This window comes from Emydura macquarii, unplaced genomic scaffold (assembly GCF_026122565.2).
Source record: "Emydura macquarii macquarii isolate MOO-44397 ecotype Brisbane River unplaced genomic scaffold, CSIRO-AGI_Emac_v2 contig_2205, whole genome shotgun sequence".
Lineage (NCBI taxonomy): Eukaryota > Metazoa > Chordata > Testudines > Chelidae > Emydura > Emydura macquarii.
The window spans coordinates 452,051-474,696 of NW_027132342.1; the positions used below are offsets into that span (position 1 = coordinate 452,051).

The 22,646-nt window shown below is 42.5% G+C and overlaps 1 protein-coding gene across 10 annotated transcripts in view; it reads left to right on the forward strand.

The window, feature by feature from the left end:
• CALD1 (caldesmon 1) overlaps window positions 1-22,646 on the forward strand; it is a 216,792-nt gene that overhangs the window by 188,932 nt on the left and 5,214 nt on the right. For all 10 annotated transcript variants that reach the window (XM_067559132.1, XM_067559133.1, XM_067559134.1 and 7 more), the window contains 7 exons: window positions 528-685; window positions 7,349-7,610; window positions 9,643-9,783; window positions 16,314-16,357; window positions 16,446-16,524; window positions 19,533-19,670; window positions 20,574-20,669. In XM_067559132.1, coding sequence (XP_067415233.1) covers window positions 528-685; window positions 7,349-7,610; window positions 9,643-9,783; window positions 16,314-16,357; window positions 16,446-16,524; window positions 19,533-19,670; window positions 20,574-20,669 — 918 coding nt within the window. The remainder of the gene's footprint in view (window positions 1-527; window positions 686-7,348; window positions 7,611-9,642; window positions 9,784-16,313; window positions 16,358-16,445; window positions 16,525-19,532; window positions 19,671-20,573; window positions 20,670-22,646) is intronic.

A 22,646-nucleotide genomic window follows, 5' to 3' on the forward strand; every position in this document is an offset into this window, starting at 1 on the left:
ACGTAGCATGCACTTGCTTTGTGCAAATCAATTTAAGATTATTATTATTTCTATTGCAGCAGTGCCTACGATCCCAACCAGGGATTAGAACTAGTCATTGAACTAGTCAGTATACAAACAAAGACAATACCTGCCCCAGAGAGCTCACAGTCTACGATTTAGACAATACACAACAGGTGAATAAACAGACAGATGAGCGAGAAGGGGATGGTGGGGCAAGGTAACAGTAGAGACTGGCGTGATTGCATAAGAAGGTAAGGATGCATGAGATTTCCAAGGCCACAGCAGATTTGCACACAATGTATATGAATTCAGCTGCCCTCATATTTAACACAGATCAGAAGGTGAAGATGGTCTCAGGCCACATTTTAGAACTTGACAGGCTATCCCTGCCATAGAACATTTGAAGACAGTTGCTTAGTTGCCCATTGACAGTGGGAAACTTGTATTCCTCTTCAGTCATTCAGAAAGTCTAATTATGATGTATTTTGTTTTTGGTTGTACACTTTCTAATACCTCCCGAGCAGATCAAAGACGACGCAGCTAGTAAGGACAAAGCACCTAAGGAGGAGGTTAAGCCTATCTGGGATCGTAAGAAGGGATTTCCTGAACCAAAGCCACAGAACGGAGAGCGTTTCCAGGAACTTACCACTCACAAACTTAAACATACTGAGAATACTTTTAGGTAAGACACATTCACACTGGATTTGTTTATATCAGAGTAGAGCTGTGGGGCTTGTTGCCTTTTATGGATCTCTGTTACAGTACTCCTAACCGTGTAGTATAAGACTTAAATTTCCAACATCACTGAAGGTTGTAATATTCATTCGCTCCTTAGAAATGAAATTCAGGATCTCAAACTATTTTGTAGTGGACTGCTGCCCACCTCATTGTAGTGGGGAAATGAGATACTCAGAGTAGTAAACAATAAGCAAATAACTCACTTCCCATTTCGGGATCAGTAATATGTTTTTACCGTACTCCTATCATCTGCTAGACATTTCTTAATGAACTTCATCTTTTCATAGTTTACATTAAGAGCCAAGAGCTGTGCTTTTATACCTTTGTGGCACAGGAGCCTGACCCTGAATGAGATAACCCATTGCTAATTACATGCCTGCTTTTAATTGCACCCTATATAATCAGGTAGGCGCAGCCTTGCCTCCCTAGGATAACTCTTTCAAGAGTTTATCTTTTGGTTGTTTGCTCTAGCAGACCTTGAAGCTAATGATTTTTGCACAAAAGTGTGATCATTTGGTGGAATGAAAACTACACCCAGTCAGACCATTCTGCCTTTTAAGAAACATCTTGAATAACTAAACCAAATTAAGAAAATAAAATTGTCTCTGAGGCTTCTGCCACAATTGGAAATCTGAAGGTAACTGGTTGATGGGGAGAGATTTGGAAAGGCTCATCTCAGTTAGAGAATGGGGAAGCAAGGGGGAATAGAAGCAAAGAAGTTAGTCTTAATTTATTTCTTCAGAACTCTCCTTCCCAATCCTGCTGACATAGGTAAAGACTTTAAGCTCCCCAGTCATTTTCTGAATGGTGATGGATGGGTTTTTTGGTGCATCCTAGCATCTACCTAATGGTTCCAACAGGGAAACAAACTTTTTTTTCAAAGGTAAAATGATTCAAAATTCCATGTAGATGCCCTGTCCTAGACCTACAAGACAGGTTGTCATACAACATAGGACTCATGTCCTGCTATTCCATCCCTATCAGTAATTGTCCGGTCTACTCAGTTAGATCAAATCACCACTAATGTGAGTTCTATTTCTAAAATACATGTAACTTTTTTCACTTACTGTATTTCCTGTTGGAGAGAGGCCTTATTTGAAAAACTTCAATCTGGGTTTCCACATTTTCTTTCTCTTTTTTCTCCCCCCTTCTCCCCAAGGGAAAAATATTTGGGGTCTAGTTATAGTCCCAAACTAAAGCCCTGCTATGCTCTCATTGTCCACAAAGAAGAGGACAGCAGGAGATTAAGAGACTCATAAACCACGTCTAAATGGCAATGAAGAGAAATTAAACTCCTTAAGACCATCTGAGAAATCTGAGGCTAAGAGAAATATTGTCTGTCCCATCCTTCTATCTCTGTCACTGACAGAATTTTTAAAAAACTGTGGTTCCCACCAGCCCTTCCTTCCTGCTCTCATGTTGGAGTGCAGAAACCCTAAGCATGATGTAATGCATTTTTCACATTCTGTCATTTTTGGCTTTCACAAACCATCTTATTTTTCCTATGTGAAGACTTCTTTTTCTTAGCACCAAACAGGCACTTCTGAAAACTTTCCCCCGTCTAGATTCTCAATACGGATTTCTTGATGTTGGCAGCAGGGGGCTGAGATTCCCAGGATGTGCTGAAAGCAAAGGGGCTCAGGAAAAAAATATGAGGATGACTGCCAATTGTTATTTCCTACTAGAGAATATGCAGAAACAGCTGGGAAAATCCTACAGAGTGTATATTAATAAAAGGAGATAGAAGCAGCCCATGGATGCAGGGCTGGATTAACTCTCCTGTGGGCCTGGGGCTACTAGCTTTTGTGGGGCCCCTGTATACAAGTCTTTTCCTAATTTAAAACAAAATGATCACAATTATGGCATCGAAGCTATTAACCCTAACCCTAAACTTGCCTTTTAATTAACATAAAGCTGTTCTGTGGTTACATTTCAGTCTTAAAACATGTAGAACAGGGGTCGGCAACCTATGGCGTGTGTGTCAAACAGAGCAAACAAGATGATTTTGAGCAGCACTCTCACTCACGCTGGGCCCAAGGCACATGGGAGAGGGGTGAGGAGGAAGGGATGAGGCCGGGAGGGGGGAGCGGCCGCTGCGTGGTACAGTTTGGCGCCAGAAGTGGCTTGTGGCCAGGGCGCTGGGCCCAGGTCACGTGGGAGAGGGTCAGGGGGATGGGGTGGGGATTTATGTTTGCGGGGTCCCCCTTAGCCCGAGGCCCTGGGCTGCAGCCCCTAATGCCCCTGCGTTAATCTGGCCCTGCGTGGATGTCCATGATTAGAAGCTAAATATTTCTTTTCAATAACAGTGACAAACGTGCCATTGTTTGGAAGGTACAGATGAATATTTTTTTCCAAACAGTGAAGAAAAAATTGCTTAAGGCTAAATTCTGCTCTCAATTATACCAGTACAAACCTGGAATGAAGTTACTCTGTATTTGCCCAGAGGTAAGTGAAGGCAGAAACTGACCCATACGATATGTCTGCAGTGCAGCTGGAAGCACGGGTCCAGTTTTGGTTGACAGACCAGTGCTAGCTCGCTGAAAATAGTGTATCTGAGGGTAGCAGGAGCAGCAGCTTGAGAAAGTCGCTTGAGTACAAATCATCCTGGCCCCTCGGGCACAAGCTGGGGCAGTTAACTTGTGCTACCCCTGGCTATACTGCTGTTTTTAGTGTGCTATCTCTGCTTAAGCTAATGCGTCTGTCTACCTGAGATGGGAGGTAAGATCCCTGAGATATACCAATAATAACTTCTTACATTATTGACTCTAAAATAGAGCAGTTACTTGTTAAGAGGTTCTTGGGAAACAATTTTTTTTTAGTTCACTACTAAGTATTTTCAGTGTTAAATGTTTGAGATTACTCATTTATATCTTATAAATTACTTGCAGATCTTAATTAAACCCCAAGTCTCCATTGACCCATGCAGGCTGACTGCTGGGCCTCCCAGATTGCAGGTTGTTGTATTGGGCCCTGTAATGACAAACAAGGGCTGAAATTTTAGTTGCCGCAGGGTTGGGGTTTTTTTTGTTTTTGTTTTTTCATCTTTGCATGCCCAGCTTGAAACAAGTGATCCTGATCTTCAGAAGTGCTGAGCACTTGGCTGAAGTCCATGGGTGAATTGGATGATTAGCACATCTGAAAATTAGGCCTAACGTGTTTCAAGTTAGGGCCCCAAAATGAAATGTTTGGGCCTAAACCTATTTTTAATTAAATTAACTTAAATGACAAATAAAGCTTCTGATTTGTCTTAGAAACATCTTAAATATATTTATTTTTAAAAATGCAAATGCATTCCCCTCTTTATTTTCATCCGTAAGAATTACAGAGCAGAGGCCATCCCCCTGCAAAGGCAATTTGTATTGCCATGTATATTACTTACAACTATGGATAGACTTATGGGACTACGCCCTCGGTTATCTGCAGAAGTGTTTGCAGGATCAGGCCCTGTAATAGAAAAGGACTAAGGCAAAACATTACAAGGAATATATGTACCAGGTACCTATATGCAATCAGTAATGAAATCGTCTTGGCTTTGGGGATACAAAAGTTCACAGATGTCTAGGCTTTTTTAATTGTTGCCTTGCAAATGTGTATTCCTCTCATCCTATACTAAGGCTTCTTTTAATACCAAGTAAGCACACTTTAACATAAATGCCATGTCCTTTAAAAATCTACTGCCTACATACTGGTGGTGCTTTCTACTATGAGTTGTCTGTAGTAGAAGACTGGAGGATCAGTCCCTAAATTATTAAAGAAATGGATTTATAATAAATAGCTGTCACTTACTACAAATTAAAAGTCTAGTGCTGACAGAGGTCAGCATTCTGCAGGAATAGATCCTTATTGGGAGGTGGGTTCCAAATCAGTATTAACGTTAACCAGTTGAAATGCAAGAGTTAAGGTTCCTCTAATAACGTTGCATTACCTGGGTCCCATCGCACTTTCTGTATGTTTTAGCATACGTATTTTAACAATACAGGTCTCCTGCAACGTGATTTGCTAGTGTAGAGTTCCATTTAAGTCAATAGGATTCTTTACAAGCACAGAGATTTGCACTAGTGGATCCCAGTATTTGGGAGGCATAAACAACTAATGACTAATCCTGTATGGTATTCCACACGGGCAACCTTATTGAATTTAGTGGGCCTCCTTGTGGGTGCAAGGATCTGCATATGAAGAGTGTCTTGCAGGATTGGGACCTGATTCATTAAGGGCTTGTCTACATGGGACATCCAGTAAAATTAATCTGAATTAACTAAAGGTGTGAATTTGAAGTAGGTTAGTTAAACTGCACTAAATCCCTGTCTAAACACCCTCTTTCAGAATTAGTGTTTTAATTTGGTGTTCCTTATTTACATCTAAAGTGAATAAAACTAAACCAAATTAAGGCCACTTTAATTCTGATTAACAGCATCCACATGGGAATTTTAATGAGCTTTATCTAATCCACATCAAATTCATACCTTAGTTAATTCAGGTTAATTTTCTTGGATGTCCCATGTAAACAAGCCTAAATTGCACACAAATGTGGTATCATTCCTGTTTGTCATCTTATCTGTACTATGGCTCAGTTAATATTGCTGAGGAAAATTTTAACTTTTGCACTATTGGCTCTGTAGCATTTAATTGTACAACACTGTGGTTGCATTGCTGTAGTGTTTAGTATTTCTCTCTCTTTTTTTTATGGGTGTTGAACAGGGAAGAAAATAAAAAACACAGAAATGCTTACTTGCCCTTTCTCTTGTAAGTGTAATACCTTAAGTGTTGACCCCTTTGTTTGATGTATCAATAAATACACCTCAAGGAGCAAGCATTTAACAAACACTGATATGATAATTACATAAATTGGTGGTGCTATTTGACACTCCCACAAAAATAAGTACCTCTTGTGAGCAGTATGAATTCTTTTAATGTCCTTGATTATAAGAGCTGGTTGGAAAATATCTAGTTTGTTTCCTCCTCCTCCCATCCCCCTCCATGGAAAAAGTCAATGAAAATAGTTCTAGGGTTTATGAAAAATCAAAAACTCCCACAGAAAACTTCAACCAAATTTTTGACCAGACCGATATACTTATGCAAGTTAGCAGAGTGTCCAAGATAACAATTTGGCATTACATTCTTGAAGCATCTTGTATTTAAAATATTGACGTAGCTATAAGAATATCTCCTCTGTCCCCGCAGGTAAACTGAAGACTAATGCCCTAGTAATGTTCCTTAACTCTCTTTAAAGAGATTTGTCAAACACTCTATATAATTCCTTGAGAGAAGACATTCAACTCAGAAATCAAAGGATTGTGTGTCTCTTTTATTACACAGAATATAGTGTTGTTATTACTGTTTCTTTTGGATATGTATGTGTTGTTTCACTTCTCTGTCTTAAATATTTAATTATTGCTTTTCATAGGATCCCTGAACTGTTTTCTGCATAGATTAGTTAAGTATTATGGTTTTAGAAGCTGGAGCACATCTCTGTGGGCAATGTCCTCAGTTACACGGTACAAATATGTAATGTGAGTTTATGTACTATGGAGCTGGGACTAAAATAAAATGGATCTTGAATTTAAAAAAAAACAACACAGTAGACATGAAAATTTCATGCTCATGACTTAAGATGTCTCCAGAAAGGGGATGAGACACATTTGTCTTAGGCTTTGAATCCATATGATGCAAAACCTGCTCTTCCAATCATGAGACCCTTTGCTCCCCTACAGTCAGTGGAAGGCAGAGATGTGCCTCTGAGCTGACCAGCATACTTCAACCGCTGATGAAACCTGCTGAGGGTAGTATGTGCTCTGTGAGGAACACAGGATCTTGTAAAGAGGTTCTTCTATGTGTCAGGTTCTTATGTTGCTGCCTAGTGAGTGGTCCTATTTGGGTTCTGGGAAATGGGTGGGTGTGCTCGAGGTAAGCTCAAGCAGCGAGAGGAAAGGCTGCCATCACCTCATGGAGTACGTGCTGGGGGGTTTGAAGGGTGGAGAGCCCCATGCGCCGACTTAGCACCTGGGGATCCACTCAGTCCCCGCTGGTCGTAGTGCAGGAGGTCTCCGATCCTGGCGACTCCTGCCAGGACCACCTCCGTTGCGCCGAGGGGGTCTCCACCACCTGCACACAGTTGGGGATTGTGTAGCAGGGGCTCCGCGAGCAGATCCTCCCCCTCGGCGGAGGCAGACCTGGAGGCAAAGATCAGCCTCTAGCTCCAGAGGAGGTCCTGGTAGAAGACCAGCAGCTCAGAGAGGTCTCGCAGAAGACCTCTCAGAAGAAGATAAAAGAGCTGTCGGTCATATCAGAGCCCTCGGAGATGGCGGAGGAAGGTGTGCGTCAGCTTGCTCTATGCCAAACTATCTGCACTGTAAAGGAGTCTCTACAGGGCCTGGAGGTGGAAGAGAGACTCAGGGAGAGATTCAGGACCCCTGCAGAGACCCAGTGCAGTCCTGGCCAAAAGAACTCCAGAACTGTCTTCTGGAGGTAGGCCAGGAAATTCGGGGTCGGGACCAGGGTGTTGAGCTGGTGCCAGAGCATGGACACTGCCTAGTGAGTGGTAATGGGCGATCCTAACAAGCAAAGGAAAACCTGGAGCATATTAACCTTCTTCTCGTTTCTTTCTCAGCCGCTCCAGCATGAAAGCAACTACAAATGCTGAGGATGGGAAGCCGGTGTCCCAGGCTGAAGCTGGCAAACGACTAGAGGAGCTCCGCCGTCGCCGAGGCGAAAATGAGAGCGAGGAGTTTGAGAAATTGAAGGAGAAGCAACAGGAGGCAGCTGTGGAGCTGGAGGAACTGAAGAAAAGGCGTGAGGAGCGTCGGAAGATCCTTGAGGAAGAGGAACAGAAGAGGAAGCAGGAGGAGGCTGAGAGAAAAGCCAGAGAGGAGGTAATGACATAATCATAAAACACTGAGATCCAAAGCCAGACTCTCTTCTACTTCTAACAAATTTAATTTTAGCAGGCACGAAAGCTTATGCCTGCTAAAATTAAATTTGTTAGTCTTTAAAGTGCCACAGAACTCTCGTTGTTTTTGCTCTATACAGACTAACACGGCTACCCCTCTGGAACTCTTCTACTTCTCTTACTCCTGTTGGTTTTTCTGTACATGATCACTCAGCTCCGTGCAGTGAGGCATGCTCTTGGGCAAATAAAGCAGTGGGATTGCATGAGAAGCAAGGCTCTACTTAAGATGAATGTGATTGGCAGATTAGGCCTTGGGATAGTAGATATTTAGTCTCCTAATTTCCATTGAAGCAATGATGTGTTAAAGGAAAAATAGAAACCAAAACAAAGCCTAATGTCTGCCAGCTTGGAAGGCCCAAAACTAAACTACTTTATTCCTGGATCTGTTACTGTTAACAGACTATGTTACCTTGGACAAGTCACCTTACCTCTCTGTGTCCTGGCTGCCTCTCCCACCCTTTGTCTGTTTCATCTCTTTAGACTGTAATCTCATGAGGGCAGGGATTGGCTCTTGCTATGTTATGGTGCCTGGCGCAATGCGGCCCCAGTTTCAGCAATACAAATACTTGAGATAAAGATCTTTCAATTTTCTCGATCATATTTCTCCCTTTGGGGGCCCTACCACCATTCCAGTAAGATTTTCTTCTCTACTACCCACTAAGGTTGACAGAGGCTACAAAATTGGGTCCTTCATCACCTGTCCGTACAATGCTGTGCAATGGCAAATACTCCGTTTCTATAATCTTCAACCTCCCCTGCAAATACACAATATTTGATATTACATGACCATACACACAGATGTGCTAGTAAGATCCCGATCTAATCCCTACGCACAAGCAGATAGCACAAAGGGTGACATTCTAGTCCCATGCAAGCCAATGGCAAAACTTTCATTGCACAAGTGGAATCAGAATTTCATCGGTGGTTGTCTTGAGAATCTTACCTCTGATTTTCTTATCTCCTGTGCATACAAAATATCAGATGCACTGTTCCAGTGACATAGGATTTCATTTATTTTGAGTGTTTTGGGGAACTTTTTTATACATCATAGCTTCAATTACAGAAATCTTGTTTCTGTGAGGGGAGGGAAAGAGGTAACTAAAGCAGATGTTTGTTTGCTGCAAATGGGATTAAATGCTGGTGTTATGTTGAACTGGATCCTTTGCCCACTTTACAATTTAATACCAAAAATACATCTGTTTGCCTATGTTTCCTCTGCCAAGTGAATTTCTTTTAACTGGATGTTCGGATCTCTGGCACACAAATTAGGTATTTAAATTGTACAGAAAATGAACTTGGATATTGGAAAGTCATAATTATAGTAATTAGCTTTTATAGGGAAGGGTCCAGTCCTGCAATGTGCTGACCTTCCTACTTTCCCATAGAAGAACTCAGTGGGAGTGAAGATCCCTCAACATCTTGCAGTATCAGGATAGGCCTTACTTAACAGTTCAACTGATGTCTTGCAAAATAAAAACCCACCTATCTCTGCAGAGCAATATCTCTTCTTAGGCTGCTTTTCGTCTTGGTGCTTTTCATCTTCGGGGCATAGGGCATGTATTGATCTTCACCATCCACATGAGGTAGCTAAGCATTTAATCTCTGTGCCTCAGTTCCCCATCTATAAAGAGGAGGATAAGTGACTTGGATGAGGCTAAAGAAGGATTCAGTCTTGGAGGTGGGATGGGATTTTGGGAGTCCCTGCTTCTTGGGTGTTTGGGGGGAAGGGGAAAACTAAGACTGTATAGATTCACATACACTTGATATGTTGGCCTAGTGCACTACAAATACAGGATAAATGGCTAGAACTAAAAGAGGTCACTGAAAACTCTGGCTGGTATAAGGATTTGTGTTCTCTACAAATCCTGTAAATTTCTCCAGGAGTTAAAGGGATCTGAGGTTGATGTGCTCTCTTGAAGGAACCAAATGACTAGCTATCTGTTCATCCATCTTAGGAGGAAAAGAGGAGGCTGAAAGAAGAAATTGAGAGGAGAAGGGCTGAAGCTGCTGAAAAACGTCAGAAGATGCCAGAAGATGGCTTGTCAGATGACAAGAAGCCATTTAAGTGTTTCACTCCCAAGGGTTCATCTCTCAAGGTAATTTCTGCACCAAGTCTATAAATGAAAATAGAATGGGGACTCAAGCTGAAATCCCATATACAAACACCCCCCAATTTGTGGGAACAGTTGAAATCTGAATTAGGATCCCAAACAGACCTTAGCCAAAACCTTTGATCCAAAGACCTTTAAACTTTGTAAGGTCTGAAGGTCAAGATTTTGCCATAGGAGCCCCTCTCTAGAAAGTTAATGAGTCTGTGTGTATGTTGCCTAGACTTCAGAATACCCATCATGCTTGATAATCAGTAATGTCCAAAAAGAGGCCTTTCCTATAACCTTAGAAAAAAATCACTTTGGAAAATGTTAGTGTTCTAAGTGTCAAACTAATACTAGTATTTTAGCATTTACTTCAGTGGTGGTGTGTGGTTAGAGACACAGGAGAGGAATCAGAAGGACTCCTCCCCTCCACATCCTCAGTTCTCTTCCTCCCTAGCCTTGAGGGGGAGCACACGGTCACAGAGGACACATCTCATCTACATACGTATACTATATATTAAATCTATTCACCAGGGTGTGAAGCTCTCCCAAGAATAGAGGGCTACCATAAATTCGAAACACCACATAAGGCCCAACTGCAAGGCTTTTGTAGCAGGGAAGAATAACTACTTCTGCAGCTGGAGTTACAGGATGGCTTTCTCTGTATCTTGTCTTATACGGAGGTTAAATTAGATGACCACAGTGCTTCCATCAGGCCTTGAAATATATAGGTGAATCATGACACACACACACACACACACACACCCTCCCACCCACCCACCCTCTCCCCCAGAAAACAATGGGAATGTTGCCATTGACTTCAGCAAAGGCAGGTATTCATCCTATAAACCTGTACTGCACTTTGCACAAGTAGGGGTGAACTCTAAGGCCTACGAACTGCCTCTGATCCTCAGCAGCATTTCCTTTGAGAGCAATGGCAGTTTTGCCCATGAGCCCTAGGTTTCCAATTGATCTGCAAACTTGGTCCCTCGACAATGTTTTGGATCAAACTCAGTTCTGGCATGAAACACCCGTGACTGGACACTTCTGACTGAACTTTGCTCTGAGTTTTCAGGTTCATTTGATCTTGAGGATGCCAAACTTCACAACTCACCTCATAGCTAAAACTGTTTGAGTTATCAGTAGTTAGGGCACTAGCAGCTTTTTTCTAAGCTTCCAGCTCGAAGAAATCAAAATCATTGTGCATGTTCCTCCTATCTGAACGGTTTCTTCTTTCTGTGTGCGCTAAGATGTCTGGCTGACCTTTATTAAATGCATTTCAGGTTTCTAGCTGACAAATGGCATGACTGATTTCTTTCAGTCTGAGTGAGAGTTGAAAGTGTTTAGTGGAGAAATGTTTAATTGAGTTAGATGCAGCTTCTGATCTTCACAAAACTTTTCTAGTAAAGCTACATTTTAAAGAATATATTTGGCAGAAAGCTTAAACTTTCCAAACTTTGTTAAATTTTAAAGACTATCTTTTTTGGGGGGAGGTAATAGCTGAGGTCTCAGTGGTGGTTGGAGGGAATTGATGACTGTAAAAGCTCACAAGAACAACTGTGCTAACTTTGCAGGAATTGGTTTGTTATTTAAAATATATATATTATCAGTAACGTTCCCTGAACATGCCAGTCCTGGCTTGGATGGGTAGACAGACTATCTGCTGAATCCAGCTGAAATTCACCTCCTAAACTGTTGTCTTACATCACCTATTGGCTTCCAAAGCTGAGGTTTAACTGAGGTTTGTGTAGGTTCGTGTGCATGTTCTGTAATCACTCTTAGACCAGGATGTTCCTTCGCCCTTGTTGCTCTTGCTTCTTATTCTGAGCTAAATTTCTTCCATAAAGGAGTGATTTGAATGAAGAGGGAGCGAAGACTTGTTGGACTGGGACCTGGTGCACATCAATATGTAAGAGGGAGGCAGGAAATGATGATGTGAAAGGGTGTGGCGTGGTGCCATTTTATGGATGCTGCATTTATTTACCAGGCAGAGAGCTGACTTGAGAGACATAAAGACCAACAGAGTTTAGAGAATCTGAGTAAAACATGCAATCCAACTTCATCCATTGCTTTTTTTGTGGATGCATATATAAAAATATCACTGTGACTATGTAGTCTGACTTAGCATATCTCAGACCATAGAACATCACTCAATAATACCTGTTGATGATGTAACGTCTAAACCAAAGTATATCAGTGAAAGTTGAGGTTCCCTAATTCAGGAACACAACAGGGGCAGCAAGGTTGCCATCACTGGCAAATGAAGGGAATTAGGGGCCACAAGGGGAACTGGAACCTGAGATATAAGGCTGGAGCAGAGTTGTGCATAGCCTTGTAGGCAAGGAAACCTAGTTTGAAGTTACTCTTGCCTTCCATATTAGCCAAGAAAGGGAATTAAAGAGCAGTGTGTTCAGGAATTTTTGCAGCTGTGTTTTAGGAAAATGACTGTGACCTTGGGGGAAGTGAGGTTGGTGTACAATGGCATCCTTCAGATGAAAACACAAGGGTTGGGTTCTTTTTCTGTATGACAGTAAGGAGGAAAAATGCAAAGAGAATGCAGGCCAGATTCATCCTGGGCTCAGGAACAGTGGAGAGGCTGCTTGCTCTTCTGTCTGTTGAGAGTTGCTACAACTGGTTTAGGCTCTGGTGGTCTACTGAAGCAGTGCATGACTGCCATTCCTGCATCCTCCTCTTCCCCTGGGGGGGGATTCTTGTGAGGACATAGGGGTCTACAAAACAAGCTCTGCTGCTTCTGTACAGAGCCTCCTGCACTGGCGTCCTTCCCAGTGTAGCTGGCACAAATGGGCTGCAGCATGGAGGTGAACTCTCCTGCATGGCCCTTCTTTGCTGTATTCTTCCCTTCAAGTCCATTCCTGAAGGGGTATCGGGAAGAGCCGTAGAACTGTTCTGTCTCTTCCTAAAGCGAACGGAGAGAGGCCAGAAGACTTGGAAAACAAAGTCTCCTCTGAGCAGTGAACCCCACCCCCGCAGTCTGAATCTTCAGTTGGGCAGGAAACCAAACCCAGTTTGGAGCTGAAATGGGAGGAACTCCAGCTTGCAGCCTGGGTGTGGGTGGGAGCAATGACAGAACTGTGGAGTGTTGGCAGGGCTCCAGCTCCCAGCTGAAGAACTCATGTGGGGGAGAAGAGGATTCTGTGGCAGTCAGCTTTCTCTGAAAAGCCACTCTGACTGCAGAGCCAGGACCTGTGACCTTGCAGGACCTGAGCCTTTTTTTTTTTAATTTATTTATTTAAAAAGGCAGATATCTTTGCCTAATGCAGTATTGCTTATTTAGGCAATACCTAAGCATCAGATCACTGACTGGGAGGAGTTAGACCCCACACAGTCCCTGACTTCTATGAGATGGTATGTAAGATTCAAGTTTAAAGAAAAATTATTTTAAAGTACCTCTCCTCTAAGTTTCGTTTGCCCCTTCCCCATTATTTCCCTCTTGAATATCAGATGCCGTGTCTGTGGCTTAAACTTATCACTCAAGAAAGTCATCTGAGTTAGCCAAAGAGTGCATAGATGTTTCTGTCTGCAGTAGAAAACAAGATGGGTGGCTAGTGGCGCCACATAATACACTAGTGTTCAAGGAGTCTAAGGGCAGGCTCTTCCCTCCACGGAGCAAGAACCCAAAGTGGCATGGAGTGGCTAGATTCCTGCAGTTGGGTGCTGTACATTGGCTGATGCAATATGGGACGCTATTTTTCTGATTTTTTTTTCCCCCCGGGACTGTTCTTATTTTAAATGGCATTTCTATTGTTATGTCACCTGAGGTTGTTTCATGACACTTAAACCGCTTAGTAGACTTTTTAACTGTGTGTATATTAAGATAATTAAATGCACATAAAACAGACAACCGATTATTTGGAATATTTAGTTGGGAGTCTGTTCCTAAATGTTATGTAAATACATAGGGTAAAATCCAGCATTAACTTATACCTCATACCATCCTTTTCATGTCCTTGGGGCTACGTGGTTGGAAGTGAAGGTAGAATTGGTTTCATAGGCCTTAGGTTGCATCTCTAGCCATATTAATTCATTCAGCAACTTCTTTGCACAGCAATGATAGAAAATAACCCCATACTCTTCCAAGCATGCTCTAACAGAACCACTTCGAGAGGAAATGCATAAGCATGGTCACATCCTTGTTCTAGAAAAATCCTCTTCCAACTCAGTTGAACCATGTTTTTTGCCTTTCATCTGCCTACACAGCACCCATTAACTCAGGTCCCAGTCCTGCAAAACACTGCTTTATGTATGTGAGTAGTCCTATGATGACTCTCACAAGCCAAGTTAAGTGGGTGCATAAGTGTTGTGTCAGATCAGGGCCCTAGTGTTTGTGACCGTTACTATGTTGCTGGTCAGTTACTAAGGCTGTAGGCCTCTAATACTGACATATGAAGATTATTCTTACGTTTGAGTGGAAGGAGCTGGCTGGCTTGAGACCCAAGGTTGAGTTCTTCCCTATATGGATAGTTTAGCTGGAGATTGATGTCTTTGCTTTCTTGAAGACCCTGCTCGCTTTTGTGGTGTGTTCTGGGTGATGGTCCTTTTAACAACTCAAGGGTCAAAGCCTTTTAAAAAGATATCATAAAGCCTTTGTTCAGAGTTTCTGCTATTCAGTTAACAATCTTGCTTTTTCCTATTTATTTTACAGGTCTACTTTGTAATTTTGTTTAGTGTATGTGCCTAATATTCCTCCTCCTATGTGTGTAGCTTGCTTAGTGTGCAGTGGGTTGAGTGGCCTAGTCCTCTGCATGTTGCCATGTTGAGTTTGGTCTAAGTACTTTACAAGGCTTCCTTTCATGCATGCATCAGTATTAAAAGCCAGTACTGCGAGACAAATCCTCATGCAGGACTGGGGAATCCTTGTTAACAACCATTTCATTCTTCAGGCTGGAGAGGCCTATTCTGTCCTGAGGAATCCCTGTTAACTCTGCTCCTGTCTTCTTTCCCACTTGCTCTCCGCAGGAGCCTTGCCTGCTTCCCTCTCTTGAGCAATGCTCCCTGGTACCCTATCGAGTTCAGACAGAGCCCCCGTGTGTAGTGAGTGTACAATCCTTTCATGCCACTTTGCTCTTCCCCCCACACAATGATTGTTTCAGCCTTCTGCCCTCTTTGCCAAACCCCTGTCAGGCACAGTTGCAGCTGGGAAGCAGGGACACTCCAAGATCGGAGAGTTAGGTGACCACTTGTAGGGGTGTACAACAGGGCTGCTGTGTGGACACACACCCTGCACTCCCTAAGGGGAGAAGGTGGATTCGCTGTTGGCGGACAACACTTAATCTTTTTCTTTATCCATGGTATTGGAAACAACTGATCTGTATAAGTTAACATCACAGATCGACCTATTCTATTTTAACCACATTCTTTCCAGGGCCATGTCAATTGTGTTACTTTTGGGTCAAGATTCCTTTTGCAAAGAAAGCAGAGGCAAAATCTGAGGAACGTAGGCAGCCTTCTCCTGGCTAGTGTGTTGCTGCCACTGTGTGGCTACATAAAGAATCAGCCATATAATATGTCCAGTGGCAGAATAAAGCAACTCTCTCTCTTCAGGAATTTATTTGGATCTGAGGCATGGACAAGCAATACTTGTCCATCTTTTGAGATCAATTACTGTGAATAATGCATGTCTTAGATCAGAGCTGAGCATTTGAGGTGCCCTGGAAAGATACATGAAAGTAACTGGAATTGGTCCAATAAGTTGCACCTTCAGAACTGAAGCTTCTGTGGCTCTGAGCTGTGGAATTTCCAGCCTTTTGAACTGAAGGCATGCTATGCAGTTAGCTATTTTTAGACTGCTATGAGGAGAAAGGGTGAAGGCGAGCATTTAAGTGCATGGTCTTAAGTTAATTGTCATTACTTCTACTTTGAAGATGCAAGTAATGGTGACTAACTACTGCAGCAATGACTTGGAAACAGTCAGTACACAGTGATACTGGTAAATCTAAATTAACCAAAACTGTGGGCTAACGGAAGGTCCACTATATCCCCTGGAGTTACTTGTATGCAGTCGCTCCTATATGGAGCTGCAAAGATAGAGGTACATGGTGATGGTTCAGCTCCAGATCTGACTTACTCTGATGTGTCTACTCTTGAAAACGTATTTAATTTGCCTATCTCTCTCCATAGGTAAATATTTCCCAGCTGCTTTTTGAGGGGGTGGGTGACTTTGGCATATAATGTGACTCTAATTTCCCAGCTCCCTTAGCGACCTGAACATCCTCTCTTCCCTTCACCTCTGTTGCACTGGGGACTTATTCTTGTAAAAATATCATCTTGGAAAGCACCGAAGAACATGCAGGAGGTAAATGTCATTAGCCTGCATAATTCCTGGACCCCTGAAAATTTGTTTCATAATAGGGTCCTAAGCAGTAAACCTCTTTGTATGTTGCTGCAGTGATTTGAGTTTGAAATTGACTGCCTTTTGTTGTTTAAAGCTGCTTGTCATTACAGGCCTCTCAATTAAATTGGGCTGCAGGCTTTGCAGATAAATAGTGACACCACTTCTATCTTTCTATTTCTAGATAGAAGAACGAGCAGAGTTCTTGAACAAATCCGCTCAGAAGAGGTAAAGCAATGAACTGTCTAATAGACTAAATCAAAGCAGCAAAGGCTTCGATTGGAATAATCATTTCTGTTTTCTTCCCTCCAAATAGTGGTGCTAAACCCACTCACCCAGCAGCAATTGTCTCCAAGATTGATAGCAGACTTGAGCAATACACTAGTGCAATTGAGGTAAGTTATTATCAAATTATATTCACCCAAGTTGGCAATGGTGGTTGGGGGGAAGGGCCTTAATTAGTCCATGTTTTAGTATCCAAGGAATTCAGGCAGTTTCATCGCAAAGCTGCTTCTGATGAGCCTTCAAAACAAAGTGGTTTAGACAGTGTTTGAGTAACTCTTCATATGCTTATCTGCTCAGATCTCAGAATTGTGACCTCTCTGTTGCTACTAAACATTCCTTCTTCTCCTCTCCATAACCTTAGTGGCTGTTGACTTGTAGTATCTCAAAGGGCTCTACTAACCTTTAACAAATTGAGCCCCAGCATCCCGGGTACCTACCTGTTCTCCTCATTTAACAGGTGGGTTGTTGAGGCAGAGAGGAGTGACTTGTCCATGGTGTGTCAGCAGCTGTCTGCTAGAGTCAGGAACAGAACCCATGTCTCTGAACTCCCAGCTGTGCAGTCCCACCATAATACCATGCTTCCTCCTTCGTCACTTGTAGCACATCCTACTCGGATTGTGGCCAGCACTCCGTAGGCTATAGTAAGCCTTAGCACATAATAATATTGTTAAATCAGTCTTGCTGCTAGTGCTGAGATTATGAGGATAAGCAAAATGGTAGTCCCTAACATTACTCTCCCCTCTGAGTTTCCACCTAGAACTATACCCAGCCCTGATTTCCCTTCTCCACCTGGCTGCTCTTAGTTTTAAAGAAACATCTATATCTTACAACTCCACTCTGACCCTTTTGTCTCACTCTCTGTGAGCTAAGAGCATGCAGATTTTGAACTAGATGTTAGACTCCTCAAAATAAATGGGTGAGAGTGGAGCTGTGGCCCCATCCCTCTATAGCAGCTAGCGGAGCTGATCCCATGCGACAGGGAGATCAGGTTGTCATTTCAAAGTGTGTAGCAGTGGCTATGATTCCAGACACACTGGACCTGCTTGTCAGCTAGTGTAAATGGTGTTGCTCCACTGACTTCAATAGAGCTATGCTGATCTAGACCATCTCTGGATCTGGTTCTTTGTGCCTATCTTGGACATAAAGCCATTGCTTTACGAGGGAAGGGAAGTATTGCACAGCTCTGCACCAGTGTAAGCTGTGCATTCCTGCCACCATCTGGCCTTAACTTCTGGTGCTGAACTTCTGATTTTCCAGGGATGTGCAGTCTAACTTCCTTTACAGTTAGAGACACAAAACAACTACTTCCTCTTCTACCTATTGGGATCTTCCATTCCCCCACATCCCTGACCTAGTCTACAACACTTGTGAGTGTTGCCAACAAAGGGGGATTTAGAATTATGTTTTGGTCACACCTTGCAGTAATGTTGGGCCATTGTGATTGTGACCCTTCCGTGCCCAGGGTAGCTACCTGAAAATGCCAAGGTCAGGGCAGGCTGCAAAAGGAGAGCAGATTCTCCCAGCACTGGTGGGTGACACTGAAGTCAGACTTCCCAACCAGCCACAAACAGTGCTGATTCCCCACACTGGTTATCAAGAAGTCAAAATAAAATATACACAGCCCCCTTTACTGCATTTAGTCTCCAGTCCCCAATCCGCCACTAGGTCCAGTAAAGAGACCAGTTATTTAAACTCCATGCTCTTTACCAAAAAGTTTTCTCCTGATCCCAAAGGGTCAGCCACAGTACCAGATCATTATAAGTTTGGATCTTACCCAAAACACCACGCTGCCAGCCAATCCTTCAGTAACTAAAACTGAAGGTTTATTATAAAAAGAAAGAAAAACAAACCATAAGAGAAATGTTAAAGGACTAAAGCAATCAGATACATGCAAATGATTTGAAAGTCCATATATATCAGGTTTCTAGTAGAATTGTGAAGTTTGCAGGCTTGTATAGTCCCCCTAGTATACATCCAGTACGTGGATGGGTCTCAGTCCTTTATTTCACAGTTTCAGTTGTAGATGAGTTGGTCCAGAGGTAGATAGGTGGCTGAACGCTGAACAGGATTGAAGACAAAATGGATACTGGGCACCTGCCTTTTATGTCCTCTGGCCCTTGCCATGCTGCTTGTGGAATTTCACAGGGACCAACATGGAGTCCAGAGTCACATGAGCAAGTCCTGGTGACTCATCAGGTATATCCCTGGCTTCTCCCCCTGGGCCCCTTGCACCTGTGAATGTCTTAATGGGCCATTAAGCAGGCCATCCCAGCAGCCATCCTGTCTAGGGCATTACCCAGACACAGCACAATTTGAAGTACAGATATATCAACCATATCCATAACTTCCATTACACATATAACACATGAGCATAAACATTATGATCTTACTCAGCACATTATAGCCTTTCTAACAGTACCTGACATGGCATATCTCACATGAATTATTACGATTTTGACACACTGATGTCACATAATATAATTAATGCCCCCCACCCACCCACCCCCGTCCAGCCAGCGTGACACCCCCAACGTGAGACTGGTGTAGAAGGGAGTAATCAGAGCTCCTGAATACACCTCAAGGGCCCCCCTTAACCAGCCAATGTGACAGTGATAAACCTCAGAGTTGTAGGGTTAACCTGTCAATACCAGACAGAGCAGGTTGGACACAATGGGCAGTGTATCAGTCCTTTACAGCTGCCTTCCTCACTTATTAGTGCCACGCCCAGAGGCAAATACGCAGAAGGAACGGGGCAACCCATTTCAAAGGGTTACAAGTTAAATAAAACTATGGGTCAGCTGTAAGCACTACTTAATGAACCTCTGTACCATTGGCTACAGTTTACCACAAGCCTTGTAAATCCATGTGTGCAAAATCTGCATGAATGATAGACCAGATCATGAGAACTGCACTGACTTTGAACAATTGCACTTCAAACAAATGAGGTTCTTAATGGTATCTGTGCTAAGAGTCTTATCTTTGTCCCCATTATAACTTGCCTGGTCATTCAGCTTTAAAAATACATGTTTACAGTGCTCTTCTAATGCCCTAGAACTCTAAAACAGACTCAGCACCAATGTCTTAGTTCTGAGCACTAACTAGCATCTGTCTACTGTAGGGAACAAAGACTACAAAACCTGCTAAGCCAGCACCCTCTGACCTTCCAGTCCCAGCTGAGGGTGTCCGTAATATCAAAAGCATGTGGGAGAAAGGGAATGTTTTCTCATCACCCTCTGGGACAGGGACACCAAATAAGGTACATATTCCTGTTTTGCATGTATTTATATAGAAGTATACTAAGGACCTTTCCTTCAATCCTTACTCATATGAGTAATCCTTGTCCCTGTGAGAAGTCTTGCTGTAGTCAAAGACAGAGGATGATGCTCAGCTTCTTGAAGAAATGGATCCTCAAAGACCCAGCTATGCACATAGTCTTAATGTTATTCTGTAGGCTATAACAGTAGGCAGTAAGAGGGAAACAGTGCAATAGTAGGCTTAGTTAAGAGACACCCACTGAAATATCACACCTTAGACATCTTACACAGCTTAACTGGGTGTACAAAATATTCTGAGTTGTGATGTCTTTATTCAGTCAAAAGTTACTAGTAAAGTTACTCGGGTTTTTTGAAGCATCACTGGAATATTTAAGGTTCAAATCTTGTCTCTAAGTTCATAGGCCAACATTTCCTTTTCACTGAGTTGAAAGCACTTCTGAAAATCAAGCCATGTGTGTCTAAATATGACTGTAGGCACCCAAGTTTGAAAACTGTGGCCATATGTTTTAAGGAATTATATTAACTTTGGTTGATTTAGGCCTGACTCTTATTGTATTTCAAAATTCCAGTTAAAAAACAAACAAACCCTGGATGAAATAATTTCCTAGCCATTCTTCTATTTAGACGAAAGATCTTAGAATTTGGAGTGAATTTGGATGCCCAGGGATCGATGAAATCTTTGAGCCCTATCCATGGGGTTAGTCACATAATTACTCTATTGGCCAGCACTGAAAATTGAAGGCTGTACCTCAACCAGACATAGTCTCTGAGGGAAATTGTAATTAACCATGGGTTTTGCTTTTTATGTCCCAAACCATAGAGCCCTTTAGGCACAAGTACTCTAAAAAAGTTTCTGATTAAATTTGTAAATGACTGCTTTGCAGGAAACAGCTGGACTGAAAGTTGGTGTGTCCAGTCGTATCAACGAATGGTTAACTAAGACCCCAGACAGCAACAAATCGCCTGCTCCGAAACCTTCTGTAAGTAAAACCGCAGTAATTGGCTTCTGAATGATGTGTTTATACTTACGTCAGTGGGAAAGTGATAGGAAGTAAATATGCTAGATCAGCAAGTAGATGGCTCCTTGGAAGGGATGGTGGTGCATTCTCTTTCCTCAGAGGCTTGACCTGATAGAAGCACTAAAGATGAGACTTTGTGGATGACTATGGTATCAGAACAGCTCTCACCATAGAGCTGGTGTCCTTGGATACAGCATGGATGGATGTTCTAGAAAATCTCTGAGGGGTCATCCTAAAGAGGTGAATGTTAACTTGCAACCACAGATGTTGCACCATAAATCTGTAATATAAACAGTTCTGACCTGTTGATGAAATATTTGATGCGTTGCTTCCAAGAGGAACTTGCAAACAGTTGAAATGCCCAAACTGTCAGTGTCATAAAGATGACTTAGTGTAAATGAGACTCAGATCATAAGATGGTAAATATACAAGTAGCACACCAAGCTATTATATTTAAGCTTCCAGCACCAGTGTTGTTTGAACCACCTTGCTGCCAGACCATGTAGCTTTTAGCTAATCTAGAGGAGAGGAGCCGTGGAAAACTTGCACAGCCCTGGATCTGCCCCCTTGCCCTCCAAAATGAATTAAAGCTGCCAAATTTTCCTCCCTGTTACCATAGTAATTCCAGGAACAGCTACTACAAGGCTATAGACCACTGTCCCAAGGGGGGCAGGGGAAACAAGATAAGAAGGGTTCAGGGAGGAAAGAACAGAAATAGACAATTCTAGTCCTTTTTCTTTCCCTGCAATGGGAGATAATGGTACAAGTTTCAAGGCATGGCAGGACTAAGGCCTCTATTGGATCATATTTAATTATTCACTTTATTTTGGTACTTTATAAAAAGATTCTCTTGTCATGCACATATTCAGTACTAGTCCGATTACCTTCCACATCACTGCTAGCATAGCACATGTTTCTGATTTACACCCCTCTTGCCTTCAGTAGGCTTGCTTGGAGTTGAGTGATTACATGGTAACTGAGTTTAGCAGGGTCTGAATCGACAATAACGGTGTCAGCTATTTAATGGCGACCATGGTGAGCTGGCATAGAATCTGGTTCTTGTCTTTTGGATTTTGTTTCTTTTTTCTAAGCTGTGCATTAATAAACAATGCAGAACTAACGACTCCTTTCTTCAACCAAATCTCTCTCTCTCTCTCAGCGGATTGTTCTCTTTCCTTTCATTATCTCTGTTTGTGTGGACTTCTCTAGATGCCTTCCTTCCTTCCTTCTATTCTTTTTGGATTGGGGGTCTCTTTGCTAAACTGGCCAGGTAAATCGGTTTATAATTCACTCTGAAGTATGATATGAGCATAGACCTAAATTGCTTTGAACACTATTAGGATAAACCAAGGGGCAATCAAAACGGTCTCCATTCCAAAACCATCTTTTTTTTCCCTCCTTCCTACATACCAAGATCTGGCTGTCTTTATTTCACCTCCTTAAAACCATCCGAAATGAAGCTGAAAAGACTAGGCCTGTCGTTGGTCCTCTGAAGACTTGTACCATCAGTATTTTTTGGAGACTGAAATACGCTCAGCAATAAATACAGGCACTCACTATGTTCTTTTTTGCTTGTGATCAAGTTTTGATGTGTTCTAGAGCATCACTGTTGTAACAAAGCGCATCCCAGAGAAGTCTGACTATAAACAGCTTGCTGCTGTTCAGCACCAGGGAGCTCTTCCTTCCTGTTGCAGAAATCGTTGTGCCCAGCAAGCATGCCTACATGGGGGAGGCAAAAAAGATACTGGAAACAATGTCAGACTTGCATCTTTCATGAGGTGCTGAGGTGGAGGTTTATTTTCACTGCTGGGTGTTTCTCACACACTTCCTGTCATGCTGGCACTTGCTCCATGCTATGGATTTAAAGGCTGTATTTAGAATTCAAATGGATATAAAAAAGAGGTTTATGGGTAAGTGCTAGAACACAAAATCTTTTCT